General features: G+C 41.2%; 8 protein-coding genes across 8 annotated transcripts; 3 read left to right on the top strand and 5 right to left on the bottom strand.

Annotated features, from left to right (window-relative positions):
• Positions 1-7: 7 nt before the first annotated feature.
• On the bottom strand, positions 8-3,843 carry WALSEDRAFT_56274 (hypothetical protein). The gene is made up of 6 exons (XM_006956370.1): positions 3,815-3,843; positions 3,396-3,767; positions 3,175-3,346; positions 3,026-3,126; positions 749-2,980; positions 8-699 (listed from the first exon to the last, which is right to left on the bottom strand). Exons 1-6 carry the CDS (start codon positions 3,818-3,820, stop codon positions 94-96), a joined length of 3,489 nt encoding a protein of 1,162 aa, XP_006956432.1. The 5' UTR covers positions 3,821-3,843; the 3' UTR covers positions 8-93.
• Positions 3,844-4,062: 219 nt separating this feature from the next.
• WALSEDRAFT_59396 (FMN-linked oxidoreductase) lies at positions 4,063-5,316 on the bottom strand. The gene is made up of 4 exons (XM_006956369.1): positions 5,236-5,316; positions 5,093-5,191; positions 4,410-5,047; positions 4,063-4,363 (listed from the first exon to the last, which is right to left on the bottom strand). Exons 1-4 carry the CDS (start codon positions 5,252-5,254, stop codon positions 4,118-4,120), a joined length of 1,002 nt encoding a protein of 333 aa, XP_006956431.1. The 5' UTR covers positions 5,255-5,316; the 3' UTR covers positions 4,063-4,117.
• A 161-nt stretch (positions 5,317-5,477) lies between these two features.
• On the bottom strand, positions 5,478-6,909 carry WALSEDRAFT_59394 (NAD(P)-binding protein). The gene is made up of 5 exons (XM_006956368.1): positions 6,846-6,909; positions 6,487-6,798; positions 5,955-6,444; positions 5,751-5,908; positions 5,478-5,702 (listed from the first exon to the last, which is right to left on the bottom strand). The coding sequence occupies exons 2-5, from the start codon at positions 6,615-6,617 to the stop codon at positions 5,531-5,533; spliced, it is 951 nt and encodes a 316-aa protein (XP_006956430.1). The 5' UTR covers positions 6,618-6,798; positions 6,846-6,909; the 3' UTR covers positions 5,478-5,530.
• An 88-nt stretch (positions 6,910-6,997) lies between these two features.
• Positions 6,998-8,185, top strand: WALSEDRAFT_35409 (NIPSNAP-domain-containing protein). Its single transcript, XM_006956367.1, has 7 exons — positions 6,998-7,113; positions 7,160-7,265; positions 7,307-7,352; positions 7,397-7,559; positions 7,604-7,813; positions 7,861-7,998; positions 8,043-8,185. The coding sequence occupies exons 1-7, from the start codon at positions 7,009-7,011 to the stop codon at positions 8,109-8,111; spliced, it is 837 nt and encodes a 278-aa protein (XP_006956429.1). The 5' UTR covers positions 6,998-7,008; the 3' UTR covers positions 8,112-8,185.
• HOG1 (MAP kinase SakA) lies at positions 8,122-10,861 on the bottom strand. The gene is made up of 10 exons (XM_006956365.1): positions 9,817-10,861; positions 9,699-9,771; positions 9,634-9,652; positions 9,316-9,589; positions 9,181-9,270; positions 9,017-9,131; positions 8,900-8,971; positions 8,773-8,852; positions 8,447-8,726; positions 8,122-8,401 (listed from the first exon to the last, which is right to left on the bottom strand). The coding sequence occupies exons 1-10, from the start codon at positions 9,826-9,828 to the stop codon at positions 8,301-8,303; spliced, it is 1,116 nt and encodes a 371-aa protein (XP_006956427.1). The 5' UTR covers positions 9,829-10,861; the 3' UTR covers positions 8,122-8,300.
• On the top strand, positions 9,873-10,861 carry WALSEDRAFT_59392 (20S proteasome subunit). The gene is made up of 5 exons (XM_006956366.1): positions 9,873-9,880; positions 9,922-9,988; positions 10,033-10,058; positions 10,105-10,419; positions 10,464-10,861. The coding sequence occupies exons 1-5, from the start codon at positions 9,878-9,880 to the stop codon at positions 10,821-10,823; spliced, it is 771 nt and encodes a 256-aa protein (XP_006956428.1). The 5' UTR covers positions 9,873-9,877; the 3' UTR covers positions 10,824-10,861.
• Positions 10,862-11,865: 1,004 nt separating this feature from the next.
• Positions 11,866-12,734, bottom strand: WALSEDRAFT_56271 (hypothetical protein). Its single transcript, XM_006956364.1, has 2 exons — positions 12,270-12,734; positions 11,866-12,222 (listed from the first exon to the last, which is right to left on the bottom strand). Exons 1-2 carry the CDS (start codon positions 12,525-12,527, stop codon positions 12,001-12,003), a joined length of 480 nt encoding a protein of 159 aa, XP_006956426.1. The 5' UTR covers positions 12,528-12,734; the 3' UTR covers positions 11,866-12,000.
• A 429-nt stretch (positions 12,735-13,163) lies between these two features.
• Positions 13,164-17,168, top strand: WALSEDRAFT_59391 (heavy metal translocatin). Its single transcript, XM_006956363.1, has 4 exons — positions 13,164-13,223; positions 13,271-14,853; positions 14,902-15,396; positions 15,442-17,168. The coding sequence occupies exons 1-4, from the start codon at positions 13,208-13,210 to the stop codon at positions 16,822-16,824; spliced, it is 3,477 nt and encodes a 1,158-aa protein (XP_006956425.1). The 5' UTR covers positions 13,164-13,207; the 3' UTR covers positions 16,825-17,168.
• Positions 17,169-18,148: the final 980 nt, after the last annotated feature.

The following is an 18,148-nucleotide window of genomic DNA, read 5'->3' as shown; positions in this document are numbered from 1 at the left end:
TTTACGTGCGAAAATGGCGAAGTTTACATATGTTGCCAAAAACTAATTAATAAATTTACAAATCAAAACGATGAATATTAAAGAGCCATAATTTTACTTGCCAGATTGTGGTGGATATGGTTGATCCGGGAATGGTACAGATGGCAAGTTCATCGGTGGCATTGCCGGTTGCATCGCTTGTCCATTTGGAGCTTGCGGAACCTGCTGTGGTGGAAGTTGATGTGGTACTTGAGTTCCTTGTGCTGGGGCTGGCGTTGGTGTTTGACCGTACATTTGTGGAGTCACCTGCTGCTGATATGGGTTCGGTGTGAGTACGGATGGTGTAACACCAGGTCCCATTGGTGGTGGACCGACCGCTTTTGATCTCTTTGATGAAGTTGATGAAGGCGAAAGTGATGGATTTGCGCGTTTCTTTGTGTTAGCTACCAATTCACCCTCTTTGTGATCTGCAGGATATGCCGATGGGTGGGCATGTTTACCCTCATATAAACCAGCTTCTTTCAGTACCAACGAAATAAGCGTTTGACATCTTCTTGAAATCTCTGCTGGTGTTCTTGATTTAAAGAACCAGTCCATTCTGAATGCAGGATGATCGAGGATATCTCTTTTGATTCTATCGAAAGTATCGTCAGAGTGAAGCCCATGATGAGACAATCGAACGAGTAAGAATCTATCTTCCTCTTCAGTATATTGTTTGCCCTAATTATTGTGTTATTAAAGTATTCAGAATAACTGAAATCCTACTCACCCTTTGTTGAGGACCATATGGAATAGTTAACATTTGCAATGGGTATTTACAACCATTTACTTTAGCTTTGATTGCACGAGTCTTTGTTACAGTAGCTTCGAGTGTCTTTTCACCCTCTTCTATACGTGATATCATTCTCTGATAATCTTGTACCTCTGTGTAACGTTTCCACCAAACGTCAAGATATTCGGCTACTTCTTCTTCAGTTTTACCATCACCAACTACTGATTTGATACCCTTTATATCGTTTCTGCCGTACTGCTCCATACCTCTTACAACAGCTTGGAATTCTCTGCGTGTCCAATTCGTGAAACCTTGGTCGCTCATTGATTCCATATCCTTGTGTTCTTCTTCAGTAAGTGGCGTAGCATTGTCAATCTCCTCTTGCTCCTTCTTAGCATCAAGTTTGGCTTGTTCGACAAGTTGTGGATTCTCCTCAGCCTTCTTAGGGTCAATAGTACGAGGGAGTGCTTCCCATCCATCCATCTTTTTCTTGTAGTTGTCATCGCGTCTGGCAAGTTCAAGAAGCCTGACCGGGTAGAAGTGGTAATCTTGGAACTTGTGGGTCGAAGGTGGTGGCTTGTTTGATCTCGTGCGACCTTGAGGATTTGGTTTCATTGCACCCTTGTAGTAATCATCAATTGAATAATTTTGTTTACGTTCTCTCTTTCCTGGTTCAATCCAAATTGGTTGCTTTGCTTTTGGATTAACGCCAGTGAAATTGATCTCGGATTTAAAGTTGTTAAGGTCATCAAGGTTTAATCCTTCATACTTTGACGCCATATCTGCTGTCTTCGTCTCACCAAGCTTGATAATTTCATCAATGTCATTATCAACAATCTCTCTTGCTTGATTATTTATAATCTTTTCTGCACCATGTTGAATCATATCAGTGAGTTCATCTTTACCCGCATTCTTTTGTTGAGTTTGACGACCTTGTTGAATGACTAATTGATCAAGACGGAGTTTTTGAGCAGCACGTTCAAGGATGCGCTCTTCGACGGCATCTTCTGTTACGAATCTGAATACGTAGACTTGCTTCTTTTGACCAATTCTATGGGCTCTATCCATAGCTTGTAAATCAGCTTGTGGATTCCAATCACTATCGTAGAGAACGACGATGTCAGCAGTGTTGAGTGTGATACCAAGACCACCAGCTCTTGTCGTGAGTAAGAAAATGTATTTCTCTGATCCCTCCTTGTTGTACTCATCTATCGCGGAGATACGATCATCGTGTGATGTTTGACCGTCGATTCTACAGTATTGATAATCTCTGAACATACAGTAATCTTCGAGAATATCCAACACTCTTGACATTTGTGAGAAAATCAGCACTCTTGATCCTTTTGCTTTCATAGATTTAAGAAGTTTGTCAAGAATAAGCATCTTTCCGGAGTTAAAGACGAGATGCTCATCAGTTGTGTATGGTGGACCAGGTTCAGCGCCATCGAAAAGGTACGGGTGGTTGCAACATTTACGCAATTGCATAACGATATTAAGAAGTCTAGTTTTACCTTCCTTCTTACTTGATCCCATACCATTAACAAGATCAATATCTTTCTCAATGATACCTTTATACCACTTTCTTTGCATGTCCGTCAAGCCAACATACAAATTAATCTCTTTCTTTGGAAGGAGTGACTTTTCGACATCTGCTTTAACTCTACGCAACAAAAACGGTCTGAGGACCTTGTGCAATTGTTTGACAACTTCGTCGGAATTTTCCTTACCATCTCGATTATTAGTAAACCAGTCATCAAAATCTTCAGCAGATGAGAAAACATCTGGAAGCAAGAAGTTAAGAAGAGCCCAGAGTTCTTGAAGATTGTTCTGAAGGGGTGTACCAGTAATGAGAAGTCGATTGCGCGAGTTGAAAATTCTAACGATTTGTGACAGTAAAGAGTTGGCATTTTTGATACGATGAGCTTCATCGATAATGATGTACTCCCAACTGAGTCTTTTTATGGCTGACTTCTCACGGAGGCAAATCTCATAAGAAGCAATAAGCACATCAAAATCGCCAGGAAGGATACTCTCTTTGACTATTTTTTCACGCTCTTCTTTGTTACCCTGGAGGACGACTACTTTAAAGTCTGGACACCACTTTGTGAACTCCCTAGCCCAATTGTCAAGTGTTGATTTTGGTACACAGACGAGGTGGTAGCCTGAAATGTCCTTGAAGTGTTTGAGGTAAGCCAAGAAAGATATTGTTTGAAGCGTTTTACCGAGACCCTATGGATTGTCAGAAGAGAGTTTTTGTGTTAATACAAAACGGACCATTTCGTCTGCTAAAATACCGTTTATACCGTTGTGATGCAAACCAATCATCCAATTCAAACCCTGTACTTGGTAATCACGCATCTGACAATTCTGTATGACTGTTGGGTGTGTTAATAGCGTTAAGATAGATTGCAAAATTGACTGACAAGCTGGTGTCTCAGTGAATGCGAATGGCTCGTCGTCTTCCTCTTTAAGCAATTCTTCATCTTCCTCTTTTTCTGACTTTCTATGTCTGCCCTCTGACTTTTTTGATTTCTTTTTCCCGGTTTGCGCCTCTGATTGTTCGATCATCGCGGCGAAAGCTGGATCACGAGCTTTCTAAGGTGGGTTAGAAGGTTTAAAGTGAAGATACAGCTAGCAAACTTACTCTGCGATCAATAAAGTGCTTAAATAAGTCCGTCTGCCCAATCAAATAAGAGAAACGCTTTATTGAATCTACGTTCTTTGATTTCTCGATTTCTTCCTTCTTAGCTTTGTGTTTGGATCTGCGCACAGATTTCTTCGCGTCTTTCGCTGGTGCTTTCTCTTTAGTCACTGGCTTGACGAGCTCACCGTCCGAGTCGTACTCCTCGTCAAGCTCATCCTCGTCATCGTCATCTTCTTCTTCCAATTCGTCAGCATCTTCCTCTGGTATTTTCTCAGCTTTCGGAGACGGTACTTTCGAGTTCACGGTTGATAAGTCTCCGCTCGCTGGGATAGTATCAGAGAGCATTGATTGTTCTCTAGAGTTCGGTTTATCCTGTATATATTAGAATATACTGATGATTTCTTATTATTGAGACTTACTGTCATTTTATACTACGCCGATGGTGGACGTATCCCTCTAACAAATTGAACCGCGTTGTAGCTGATCCTAAGGGCGCCCAATTTTCACTTAGACTCTGGGCCCAAATATGTTTTGAATTGATTTTTACAGGCTTTTTATTATATCCCTTTGTGATCCCCTTACGTAGTCGCTTGTTTATAGTCGAGTTTGCGTGTCAACTCAGCCGTGCAGTTGAGATGACAATTGACAGCTTAGAACATCTCTGATAGGTGTATATATTCTATAATTTACTATATTGTACAACAAAATCTATTTAATTATCATTATAGCACGCTCTTGCGGCGTTCAATAACCTTCCTCATATTCTCAAACATCTCGCCATCCAGACCTTTCTCATTTGTGAGCGTAATCTGGTATGCTTCAGCGAGCTGCTCATTTGATTTCGCTTGTGATATAGCCTGATTGAGTTGTGCTCTATCTTTTTTCCTTATCTGCCCATATTTAGCGAAAGGTGTGAACTGTCCGGTGCAGAACTTTGTAGCTGGGAATATATTCTCTATTGCATGTGCCTATGTCACTATTAATGCTGCCCAGTTTATTCAACATTCCACTCACAACTTGTAACCAATAAGCGCCTATTTTGACAGGGCCATCTTTCGAGAAACATGTTGGGTTAGCCTCTGCGCCACGAGCAATCATGACTGCATTCACCCCTGTCTTTTTCATTATATCCTGTGCCTGTTTGTAATTCGTACCGTCACCATTGCATACAACAGCCACGTCCGGTCTCAGTTTCTCAATAGCTTCACGTATCTCAACCAACCGGTCATGTTGGGCTGGCTCACTTGGACGCATGGATTTTGTCCGGCAATGTATTGTTATAGCTTTTATTGGAGTGCTGCAAATCCGTTCGATGAGTTTTATGGTCTCCTCCTGAGTAGACAGCATTCTTATCTTGCAGCTGATTGATTTATGGGGGAGTGCCTCACAGAGTGCGTTCAGGATTGCAACAAGGTTATCAGGATTTGTCAGTAGAGCTGCACCCATACCAGCATGTACGGAAAAATGCTTCGGACAGCCACAGTTGAGGTCTATACCAGCGACATCCTGCTCTATTGTCTTTGCAGCCTCGACCGCGAGTTCTGGGGTGGATGAACCAATTTGGTATATAACGTGTGGCCTCTCCAACGCATGTGTGCTCCAAACTGGCTTATTTTCTGATTCTTTTATGTAATCTATTACACCAGTTTTCGCTGTGTATTGTCTTAGCATAAATAACAAAAGGGAGTACTACTAACCATTGTAGACCCTATGTGATCCTATTATAGCCTTGTCTATCACTTCAGGCGTCCAGACAAGCTTTGCACCGTACTCCAAACTGACGAGCCGGGTTGGTACTATTATGTGTGAGATAGAGAAAATAAAGAATATTCATACCCACATGTACCACTCCTCACCATAGGTGCCAAGTGCAGTCCGTTCGAGTAATCTACGCTCTCAAATGGCTTATTTTCAACTTTAGTCTTCTTCTTTGGTGGCTCAGGGGAATTTGGGGATGGCGAACGTGAATGTGTAAGTGTCTGCGTCATTCTAGAGCTTATCCTGTGCAGAATTGCCCTGATGGTCATAGACAGCACTTGGATGGCTGAAGAGAAGACAGCTCGAGAGAAGAATATAGCAGAATAAAGAATAGGATGCATAAATATATCTATATTAATAACTAATAAAATGTTCCATTATCTCCAGTATCTATATCCAGCTGCTAATACGCCAATTACGACGGTAGACATAGCCAAGTAGCGTTGTAAGCTGCCATTTCGTATTGCCCTCTTGATTTTCATCCCAATGAAGAATCTGTTCATAAATGCCTCAATTACCTGGCTTTTAATTGCGGGGTTCGGTAATGTCCTGCTTTTGTCAGCGAAAAATGAACTAACAAAGATGGAAAGCCCTTACCACAAGCCGTGTTCATCAATAACCCATGCTTGGTCGGTTGCGTCTGTAGCAGTGGCCAAAATGAATGCCTGGGAGACGATATCGACCGAAGCGAGAGGAAGACCTTTCAATATCATTCTCATGGATTTATTGAGAATGTTCGTGTCTGCAAACCATGGCTGGAGTTTTTGTTAGTAAGAACCAACAATTGTGTTTATGACCTACGTTGATGCAGTTACACCTGAAACCTTCGATTTGGCCCTGCAAAGAAAGCGATTGTGTAAGGCTCAAAATGGCGGCCTTACCGGCCGAATATGGCATTCCTGTAGCTGGTAAAGCATGAAAACTGGCGATTGAACCGGTCAAAATAAGACATTTTTCGCCCTCTTTCGCGACAGTGTTCTCCCGGAAGTATCTAACTGCTAGGTGAGATGTATAAAGCACGCTAGTGAGGTTCACGTCGACGACCTTCAAATCGGGCTTAACGTTAGCCGGTAAATTTGGATTCATGAATTCTGCTGAAGGATTTATACCCGCGTTGGCGCATACTACGTCTATCCTTCCGTATTTCTCGACAGCTGCCGTAAAAAAGTTGTATTGTTCATCATATTCAGTAACGTCTACCTTTGCGATGAGGAGATCAGTTGGGTTTGAGAGCTCCTCAGCAAGCGACTGTAGACGGCTGAGGTTTATATCGCAAGCTGCTACTTTGGCACTACCCTGGGTTAGAACAACGAGGAAGATGGTTCATACGCACCCGAGTTTAAGATACTCAATTGTAGCCGAACGTCCGATACCAGATGCAGCGCCGGTGATTAATACTACCTTATTCTGCACGCCTTTTGAGAGATCGCTGTAGTTTGATTTGTATGGGTGCTCAATCTCCATAGATAAACACTTGTTGGTCGTTTAACAATGAGAAGCCCGGACGGCGGCCATTTCGGTTATTAGAGGGTTTTCTGGTACTCCTCAGGAGTTGCAACCAATCGTTAGTTTATTTAGGAAATTTGTTAGGAATGCGTGTCTGTACATTCACACCTTCATCTGAGATATGAATTTACCAATTCTAGTGAGTACACAGGGATCTCATCTGCTATACACACTGACAGTATACAGCTCGCATTATCTCTCCTCATCGCTATTCCACCGACAGCAGCCCAGCCAATTAGGAAGCAAATAGAGCCAGGCTTTATAGGCCCTTAATTAATATATCTGTACTCCACATGCACATCTCCCGATATCTCCCAAATACAGTCGCGTTGCACCTTGAACCACGACGATGATAACCGCCAGAACACTAAGACAGACTATAAACAAGGCGAAGCCTTACACGGCGAGATTGTACTCCTCTGGTAATACTGACAAATCGCAGGGATATTTGAATGTAAGTCCGGGGTATACCCCAGACTAGAGTCTCCTAACGAATACAGTCATTCCTCCACGGTAGCCATACCGCACAAAAAGAGGGCGCAGAGGCTGAGAAGATAGGCCACAGTAGGTCTGTAGGTCGCAACAAGTACATACACGAAATCCAGAGTGAGTGACGTCACCACCCGATCCCGCGCTCACAAGGGCAGAGCACCACGTCAAGCCGGCGAAAATAGATGACTACAAGGCAGCAGTGTAGGTCTGATAGCGTGAATAAACTCTTACTGAGACACTTCTAGTCAGGATTATTATCTCTCGCTCATCGGTGATAAAGAAAATCATCTGAAGTTGACAGGTAGTTGGGAAGTCATGTATGGCGAGCAGGATACTTTCATCCACATCCTCGAGTATGAGGGCTTCAAGGGCCTTGATGATACCCTCGCACTCGTCCGTAAGACCAACGTAAGTGTCTTGAACCTCTAGACAAAGGGCTCACAGAAGTATAGGCCAATGCCTTATTCAACGAGCGTGTAAGACCACTACTCAACCATCGCACCTCGGAACTCTCCCAGGAATTCGCGTTTTTCCCTTCTTCACCTCCGCATTCTGCCGGTGGTATCTTTGAATTGCGCAGATATCAGCTCAAGCCGGGTTCTCTTCTCCAGTGGGAATCATTCTGGCGTAAAGGTTTAGAAGCCCGTCGTCAGTTTGTTACTGTGAGTTTGGGCTTTAAGTGCGTGTCACCGCTAACGTAATAAAACAGCCAGTCGGCGCCTGGTTCTCACAAGTCGGCCAGTTGCACAACGTTACCCATATGTGGCAATATCCGGACTTTGAATCCCGCAAACGCACACGTGAGCAAGCTTGGACAGTCGACGGATGGGCCTACACCGTCTCAGAGGTGAGTATTTCCTCATTTTTATACTCATACTAACGGTACACCAGACTGTTAAGTTATGTAATACGATGGAAACATCTATCCTTGAACCACTGCCATTTTCACCTCTAAAGTGAGCTATAGTAGAAAATCTTCATGTATTTTTTATATTTCATATCGTTAAGAAAACCCAAAGTAAAGCTAAAGGGGGTGATTATAGGATTGTTAGTCGATCATAAAACAAGCTCTAGTGAATTGTTTGGGTTCAAAAATAGCTTAGGCGTTATGCGATTCAATAAAAAATGCTAATTTGCGTTAGTAGTTTATTATACGTTGAATGGTGCACCATTAGCTTGAACGTAGTTCTCGGTTGCTTCCCCGCTGTTTGGCTGAAGGATATCACCATCTTGTGAGATATTGTGGAAGTCTGGAAGCTGTTTAGTAGACTACGTATAACTTTTAAATTACACACCAAGTATCTCAGAATACATCATTACTTTCCATGTGTCGATTGGTAGATCTGCGTCATTGAAACTCCAATCGAATTGTTCAGCAGCAACGGGTTCGTCATTTGGATCATGGTATGGTGCCAAATAAGGATGTGATAAGGCTTGTGAAGCTGTTATTCTCGATCTTGGATCAAAGCTTAACATTTTCTCTACTAAATCCAACGCCAATGGGTCTGTTGTCTTGAATTTCTCGCTAAATGGTACCTTGGCCCTTTTTGGAAGACTCTGAACGAATCTGAGTGTCTAAAAATTAATTAGAGGCGCTTAGTTTGTAATATATTGTATTCACATTTTCTGAGCAGATAGTCTGGATGACGTCTTCAGGTGGAGTACCAAGTAACTCAGTGATGATGGAGAATTGGTTGACGTCTACATTGATGTTGAATTTCTAATGATGGAATATCACTTAAACTCACGATCCTTGCCCGGGAATAGCGGCTTCCCTTCAAGCATTTCAGCGAATATGCAACCAGTGGACCAAATATCGACTAGTGGGTTATGAGGTTGAATATAACAGTTAAGATCGCACTCACCGGCGACATCGTACTTCTGCCAAGTAAGCATAATCTCTGGTGCACGGTAGTAACGGGTCGAAACATAACCAGTCATCTGTGGATCCTGAATACGTGCAAGACCGAAGTCGCAAATCTGGTAGTTTTATGAACCTCGATAGCTATTTGGTGTACTCAAAACGGACCTTTAAATCGCAATTCTCATTAACTAGGATGTTTGACGGTTTGAGGTCACGGTGTACTACTCCGGCTGAGTGCACATATTTCAGACCTCTCTGTAATGTTGTTAATGGTGATTGGAAGGGTCTAAGTTCACTGACGAGTATCTGGTATAAGAAATACTGGATGAACTGCTTTTCGAGAGGTCGCGCAGTCAGGAGACGGTGTAGATCAGTGCCTAGTAATTCAGTAACAAAGTAGATGTCCTCTGATGGACTGATAAAGATATCAGACAATCCAATGATGTTCTCATGTCGGATGTGCTTCAACAACTTGAGTTCCCTGTAAGTGCGCTTGCTAAGAACGGGGGTAGAGAAAGGCTTCATAATTTTCTTGATAGCAACTGAGTTGTTAGTCAGTTGATCCCTCGCTGAGCTGTCTAATGTTAGTTTCGAGTTTGTGCGACAGCAAATGCAGACCAAACCAATCCAAATGCGCCTATGTATTATTTAGCCTGTTACACACTAAGTAAGCGAATACACACCCATTCCCACAGGTTCTAAACTATCATAGCGGCTTGTTATTTGGAAGAGCGTACCAAATATGCTAGTGTTGACCTTTGTAGCGTTGGATTATATTTTTATTCTTTTCTTCTTACTCACGAAATCCGCCATAAATTATTTTATTCAAGATTGTCAATCGTGAACCAGAACTTTCAGCTCAATGGTGAGTGAAATAGAGAGAAAATATCTTTGTTGACCTGCTAGTTCCTTACACGCTCTGAATACGACCGCGGTGTTTCTACTTTCTCACCAGAGGGTCGTCTCTATCAAGGTGAGGCTGACGTATGCTCATATACACTCACTAACGATTAACAGTTGAATACGCCATCGAAGCAATCAAAGTTCGTTCCCTCTCACTCGTTTTTTAGCTTTCTAACTACCTACAAGCTCGGCTCAACTGCTGTCGGTATAGCAACCAAACATGGTGTCGTTCTCGGCGTAGAGAAGCGTAGCCAATCCCCACTCTTACTCTCCACTTCCATAGAAAAGATACTATCGATAGATTCTCACTTAGGCTGCGCAATGTCTGGTTTGACTGCTGACGCACGTACTATGGTCGATCACGCACGCGTTGTCGGTCAGAACCACAGGTTCTCCTACGATGAGCCACTATTAGTTGAAAGCTGCGCTCAGAGCGTATGTGATTTGGCACTCAGGTTCGGTGAGGGTGTAGACGAAGACGAAAATGAGGAGGCTATGATGGTGAGTCTCTAGTTGCTTTCTTAGCCTTACTTACCATAGTATAGTCACGTCCATTCGGTGTTAGTTTGTTGCTCGCTGGTATCGATGAACGCGGTCCACAATTATACCACACTGATCCTTCAGGTACTTTCATGCGCTACGACGCAAAGGCTATCGGCTCTGGTAGCGAGGCTGCCCAAACCGAGCTTCTTGACAAGTACCACAAGAACCTCACCTTAGAAGAAGCCCAGGTCTTGGTGCTTAGCGTATTAAAGCAGGTTATGGAGGAGAGACTAGACGAGCACAACGTACAACTCGCTCAGGTTACCACGGAGGAGAGTTTCAGAATAATTAATAGGGACGAACTCCAGAACGCAATTTTGAGATTACCAAATCAACAGCCAACACAGGAGCCACAACAGTGAAGACGCATTTGTAAAATTATGAACAGCTAAATTAGGTGTATGTCGTACTCTAATGTGCAGAGAGAAGCGTCTAATGTGTGAACGCGATGTGGAATGCATCGTTGAGATATGTCATGTTCAATTTCTATGTCGACTGAACCACTCAATGGGTATGTCGATGTTCCTAACAAAGTGCCAGTATTAATTGCTTATTGCCTCACACTCTTGAGTATCCGCAACTTGACCATTCGCAACGACCTTCATTTTCCTTTGTACTCCCATCCCGTTTGTTATCCTTATAACATGTATCATCAACTCTTCAATCCCGTGAGTGACACTATCTGTATAATTCTCATCGTACTTCTCTTCGAGTGTGTGTGAGTATGACCATAAAACACATCCCCTCACTTCTGTACAGTGATTGGTTCATCGGGAAATTGTAAGATTGGTGATGTTTCTTCCTCCTGCTAGACGGTGTACTGGATGAATGAGGAGGATGGCTGATTATGCAGCAGTCTGTGGTATTTATACTTACTGTACTATTTTCTATATGTGGATATCAATAACTTTAACTTTTGTCAACGAAATTTTTCACACACTCAGAGACGTAGAAGAGTATCCTTTACAGTACATTCAAATACTTTCATTGTACTCACGACTTACAATTTATAAAAATGATAGAATATAAAAAATAGTGATGATGTCACAATTGAACGAATATTCTTGCTAATAAAAGGATCAACGAAGATCTCAAAAGTAAAAGTTAGAAATTTTAGCCTGAGATTACAACCAAATTTTAAGAAACTGTTGATCCTGAATTTTACTTGCCTTCACCAGAAGTACAGGTTTAGGAATCGAACCTATGCAAGATGCATGTTAATGGGACTTACATATAATACCCATCAATACGCTTAATACTAATCCATAGTTGCAAAGGATACAGTATATGTCAATTTAACATGTTTAAAGTTATTTTCTATTGAATCTATATATAAAGATTAAAAAAAAATTTTTTAAAAAGGCTTTAAATTGGAAATTTAATAAAGACATCTAGGGAAAGAACGGAAGTACAGAGACATTTTAATATTTATTTTAAGTTTCTAATGCTTTGATATATTTTGTTTTATATTTTATTTTAGCAATTTCAATGTTTAGGAACTCCACCAAATTGCCTTTAAGCATCTTTTACTACTAGGTATTAAGCTACTGGCCCACATAGATTTGAAAGTTCTCTATCCACCGAGTTATCCAAGTAACCAGTCGGTTGCATGGTTAATAATCCACAGTCATCCGTGGCCTCACCGTTATAAAGCTGGAATTGATAGTACCCTTCTTTAGATGCATCCACATCGTATACAGCCTTATAAGCCAAATCGTTGACTTGGTCTGCATGATTAGCCCCATAACAGTAGCTACCAAACTAGATAACAAAAATGCAGCACACGGAGCGGCATACACAGCATTTACCTGAACTGCAGCACATGAAACAAGTGAAGCGCCGAAAGAATAATTCAAAAGTTTGAAGTAAGCTGACGTATCTCCACTATGCAACATGTTCCTAGCTTGGATTCCCATGTCTTCATATCCGCTGGTCAACAATCGATTATCATCGAAATACTCCTTATTTTTAGATTCTGAAATATGTTCTGCTACTACCATATTGATGCAAGAGCAAAGCAGTATGGTAATAGGTAGATATAGAGGAAATCTGTTGTTCCCAAACATAATATTATAGATAATATATAAGTATAAAGGGCTAATATTCCGAAGATAAACAAATATTGATAGTATAAAGCCAGATTGAATAATATTGCAAACGGAGTTGCAATATAAACAACTAACTAAAAGCTTTTTTTTTTAAAAAAAAAAGTTTTTTTTTTCGAGATTGATAATGTCAATTTATTCCATAAACTTTTATTTCTTTTATTAAATATTTTCTGAGCTTTTATAATTTCTGCGTGTGAATATGCAGTTTTGGTTGTGTTTGTTTTGGAATCTACATCTTCGTTTTGGTTTATTTCCATATTGTTTTCTTCTTGACGTTGGTCAATTTTGTTTAATATTTCTGTAGCATTGGCTAGTGTGATATTCCCGTTTAGGATTTCTTCGCTATTTTCATCGTCGGCGAAAGATTCGATGTATGCCTTCCGTTGTGGGAATTCTTCCTCACTGTTTAATTTGAATGTGTTTGGTGTGTCGGTCATTTTTCTTATAGTATGATTATATTTGGTTGCTTCGACGACTTACAATTTATAAAAATGATAGAATATAAAAAATAGTGATGATGTCACAATTGAACGAATATTCTTGCTAATGAGAAGAACAACGAAGATCTAAAAAGTAAAAAAATAGGAATTTTAAGCTGATATTAGAACCAAATTTTGAGAAACTACTAAATACCAAATATGGAAACTATTCTAAGTAAGTATCATTCATCTGGTAAATGCTGCCACTAACTTTGTTATCAGTACCGACAATACATTGTCCCTCCTGCGTAGAAAGAATTACGTCAGTCTTGAGTGACGAGCTAGGGGGTAGAACATCTGAGATATCCGTCAATCTCCTCAACAAACAGGTTACTTTCCACACTGATAGCAAATCGGCACGCAGAGATGCGTTGAATACGCTAGAAGAGATCGGATATCAAGTGGAGAATGAGAAGGATTATACTAGCACCTTTCGGAAATTAAGACGGCCAAAAGGGAAGGGGAAGGCCCGAGATGACGATCTTCTCATTCAGCAACGACACTTAGACTCCTGCCAAGAGTGCAGAGAAAAAGAAGAAAATGGCAGTAAACCTGAAGACATTTTTTATATCACCAAGTTATCAATCAGTGGTATGACGTGCAGCAGTTGCACACAGACGCTCTCATCGACTCTCAAAGCCCTTGATGGCATAGACACCGATTCCGTACGTGTTAATCTCATGGCAGCTGAAGCAGAATTCGTTCATCAGCACACACTCTCATTTGATGAAATAATTGATGAGATTCAAACTGTGGGATACGATAGCGAAATCATCTCAAGTGCACCCATCAATCAGCATGATGACGATGTCACTGTCACAACCAAGTTTGATATAGAGGGTATGACATGTTCGAGCTGCTCCAAGTCGATCACTTCGGCACTCAAAATGGTGAAGGGCATCGTCAGCGTCGATGTGTCAGTCACAAATGCTAGGGCTATCGTGGAACATACTAGAGATGTCACTGTAGAGCATCTTGTCGACACCATAGAGGAAATTGGTTTTGAGGCGACTGTTGTATCGACAAAGAGCAAAGATGTTGAGAAAAGTAACGAACGTAGTGTTGAAATAGAAGTGGAAGGTATGTTCTGCAGTCATTGTCCGGCTCATTTACTCGAAACTTTAAATAAATTACCTTTACTAAGCTATTCAAATGATATATCATTGGATAACCCATTCGCGACTATCACTTACATTCCTAATCCATCATCACTGACTATAAGGAGTCTTTTGGGGGATATTTCAAGTGCACATCCACGATTTTCTCTCAAGATTGTTGAGCAAACTGCCAGCACTTCCCGAGCAACAGCTATACATCTTTCTGAAGCCAAAGTATGGTTGCTCAGAGTTTCAGTATCTGCTCTATTCAGTATTGCAGCACTAATCGTGAATGTTATTGGAATGGAGATTCTCGATGAAGATCATCCAATTAGGAGAGAACTCGAAAGACCTATCTGGGGACAAGCTACTGTTGGTATGATAGTTATGTTCGCAATTTCCACACCAATGTATTTCATTGTTGGATGGAATTTCCATAAAAAATCGTTCCTCTCTTTGAAAGCATCTTCGTTGGCTATCAAGAAGAGTAAGAAATTTCCTTGGAAAGCTCTAATTACATGGGGATCAATGGATTTGTTGGTTACTCTTGGTACCACTGTTGCTTATGTGGCCAGTATAGCTATGCTTATCATTGACGTACGGCTTGATTCCCCTGATGGACGTATGATGGGATATTTTGAAATGCCTATTTTCTTGATATTCTTCATCGGGATCGGCAGAATGCTTGAAAGCTGGATGAAAGCCAAGGTCAGTATTAATTTTTTTTCTTTCATATAGCAACTGACAGAACGTAAGACGGGAGATGCTATCGCGACATTAGGTAAACTCAAACCACAGAAGGCATTGTTGGTGAATGCCAATACTTTCGAAAGACAACATGAAGAACTCGAGTTGGTGAAATCCCATGAAACTAAAGCAAGCAGTGATGTCAATTCTAAAGGCAGTTTTGATTTTAATGTAGCGAGACTATCGCATGGTGATGGTCCCTCAGAGGGTAGCAGCGGAAATGTTCAAGAAATACCACTCTCGCTAGTCGAGATTGGTGATACACTGCTCGTACAACCAGGTGAAGCTGTACCCATTGATGGTGTGTTGCTAGGAGAGGGCAGCTTTCCGTTCGATATGTCAAGCGTCACGGGTGAATCACTACCCATCACACTTCATGAAGGTGACGAATTGCTTACTGGTACAACGACTATGAAAGCTGTCTATATGAAAGTTACAAGTACTGCTTCTGAAACTCTGATTGATAGAATCATTAGAGTTGTCAGTGAAGCACAATCTAAGAAAGTAAGTTATACTGACACCTGTGAGCTTCATCTAATGCATTTATAGGCCCCAATCGAGAAAATTGCCGATGCAGTGACAGGTGTTTTCGTACCAGTCATTGTATTTATTGCAATAATTACACTCATCGTATGGCTTGTTGTAGCTGCAAACGCTAACGAGCTTGGTGGAAAGACAGATAGAGGTGGAAAGATGTTCTTTGCGTTACAATTTGCTATCAGTAGTCTTGTCATAGCATGTCCATGTGGGTTCGGTCTGGCCGTCCCAACTGCAATCGCCGTTGCTAGTGGTATAGCAGCAAAGTTAGGAGTATTGGTACAGTCTGGCAGTGAATCATTCGAGCTCGCTAATAAAGTGGAAGTGGTTGTTTTCGACAAGACAGGTACTTTAACCAAAGGAGAATTGGCACTTGTCGGTGAACGTAAATTGAACAACGAGACTAGTAACACACCGGATGGTATATTGTGGGATCTGGTTGTCAAAACAGAAGAACAGTCATCACATCCAATCGCTAAAGCGGTCAAAACTTATGCATCATTAAAGCAGCGGTCGAATTCTCCTGAATTGACTTCAACGGAGGAAGTAAGCGGAAGGGGTGTTAGAGCAACATTCAACTATGGTGATAAGGAATTAGAAATGCGCATAGGTAATGCAAAATTCGCTGGTGTTCGTTCAACGGAGGCGGTTGATGAATGGAAAAAGCAAGGCAACTCAATTGTGTACATAGCTACTAAAGATGTAAGAAGTAGTGATGATGACCTCGTCACAATCTTTGCATTAGCTATCGCGGACTCACCACGAGACGAATCAGCATTTGTAGTCGAATATCTTCGCTCATCGGGAAAGAATGTCTTCATGTTGAGCGGCGACGAGGAAATAACTGCCAAGTCGATAGCTAAACAGGTCGGTATTGATGAAGGGAATGTCATAGCTGGTGTCATGCCTGATGAGAAAGTGAAGCACATAGAGCGCTTAAGAAGAGAAGCCGCTAATAAGGGAGTATCATCATCTATGTACAATCGCATGAAAACCTGGATGCGTATTAAGGAGAATAAGCAAGCGACGCCTCTCGTAATGTTCATCGGTGATGGTCTGAATGATGCAGGGGCTATTGTAGCTTCAGACGTTGGATGTGCACAAGGCTCTGGTAGCCAAGTTACATTATCATCAGCACATTTCATCCTCCTCAACTCATCGCTGAGGTCGCTTATCAATATCTTCCGATTGAGCAAGCTGGTTAAGATAAGGATAGCAATCAACTTCGTTTGGGCGTGTATATTCAATATCGTTCTCATACCAATCGCTGCCGGAGTTTTCTACCCAGTGGGTGTAAAACTTCCGCCGGTTTATAGTGCCCTCGCAATGGCGTTATCTAGTGTCAGTGTCGTCATATCTAGTTTGTTGTTGCGTTTACATAAATTCTCTAATTGATTTTGTAATATTCATCCGGGATACATTATTAATACATTTATTTCAACGCGAATAAGAGCAATATTGACATTTGACAGCTTGCAATGAGTAATATGGTAACTAATATGGCAGATACTGCCTTAAAGCTCGTCGGCTGTCTCCCTGGTTGTGCAGTCCTTTGTAGTCCTTTTTCTGCTACATCTCCTACATTCGAATCGAGCGGACGCTTGATGTCACCGGAGTGGATATCATAAGACGCGATAATTTGGGTTGTTTCTGGTGCCTTAGGTTTTATTATTTGGTGTATTGGTTGTTTATTGTTTATATGCTCTGCTGTTCTGCTGTGATACCAGTTTAGATACACCATGACGGCCGGGAGATAAGAGCAATTTCGGTTGATGATGTGCGCACAATGCAGATAAAAAAATGAGAGAATTATATATATCAACAGCGATTATAGATATATAAGACTAGCTATATACCGGTGTTTTCCATAAAGGGTATACGAAGAAGTAAGCGACGGCAAAAGCTGTGTGATTCGGCACGATAGTAGATGTACCCTGAGTGTATATCATTGGCATATCATCTATCTTCTATAGATCATTTAGAAAAGCAAGTCATTAATTCGTCATCGAAATAGGAAACAGACAGAAGTTGTGCAGCTCTGTAAATATTAATCAATAATCATGTTGTAGATGATCTTCATCGAATTTATATCATCTCCTCTAATTTGCTTTAGTCATCTTCAAACTACTATTAATACGACGAATGGTTTTATAGCGGTGGGATAGCAATAACTTGATAGAATTTTGTATCATTATATGGGGGTTCTGTTAAAGCTCAAATCTACATATTAGTTGTATGGATTGTACTTTGCCAACGAGTGTGCACTTCTCGTCGAGGAGATGTTTAGAACCCTTTCGTGACCCTCTTGGTTCTAAATAGTTATTAGCTGTCTCTCCAAACTTAGCGAGAGTGTCCTTAACAACTTTATCATAGGTTGAGAACCCTGATAAGTGTTTAATTTCTCGCGTTGTACCTTGGATTTTCAAAGATTGTTTGCGGATTGGACATTTTATGAGGAAGTCTCTCAAGCAGAACCTCAAATGCCCAAGCTTGCGAGACCAGCAGCTAAACTTAAGTGCTCATGTTGCAATGGGTTCATTTCTGTCTTCGTATCAATTAAAAAAAAATTCACTCAACTAATCTTCCATCTGATTATGCTACATAACGCAAGTGAACAGCAATAATATAAAAAACTGTATGGGTTAATTTGATAGTGGAAGTACAACAGCATACCAGGCTAACATTCAATGCACTCTTTGTCAAATTCGCCGGGCGCATT

Source organism: Wallemia mellicola (genome assembly GCF_000263375.1).
Source record: "Wallemia mellicola CBS 633.66 unplaced genomic scaffold WALSEscaffold_2, whole genome shotgun sequence".
In the NCBI taxonomy this organism is placed as follows: domain Eukaryota; kingdom Fungi; phylum Basidiomycota; class Wallemiomycetes; order Wallemiales; family Wallemiaceae; genus Wallemia; species Wallemia mellicola.
This window is presented reverse-complemented; position numbering and strand designations above follow the sequence as displayed.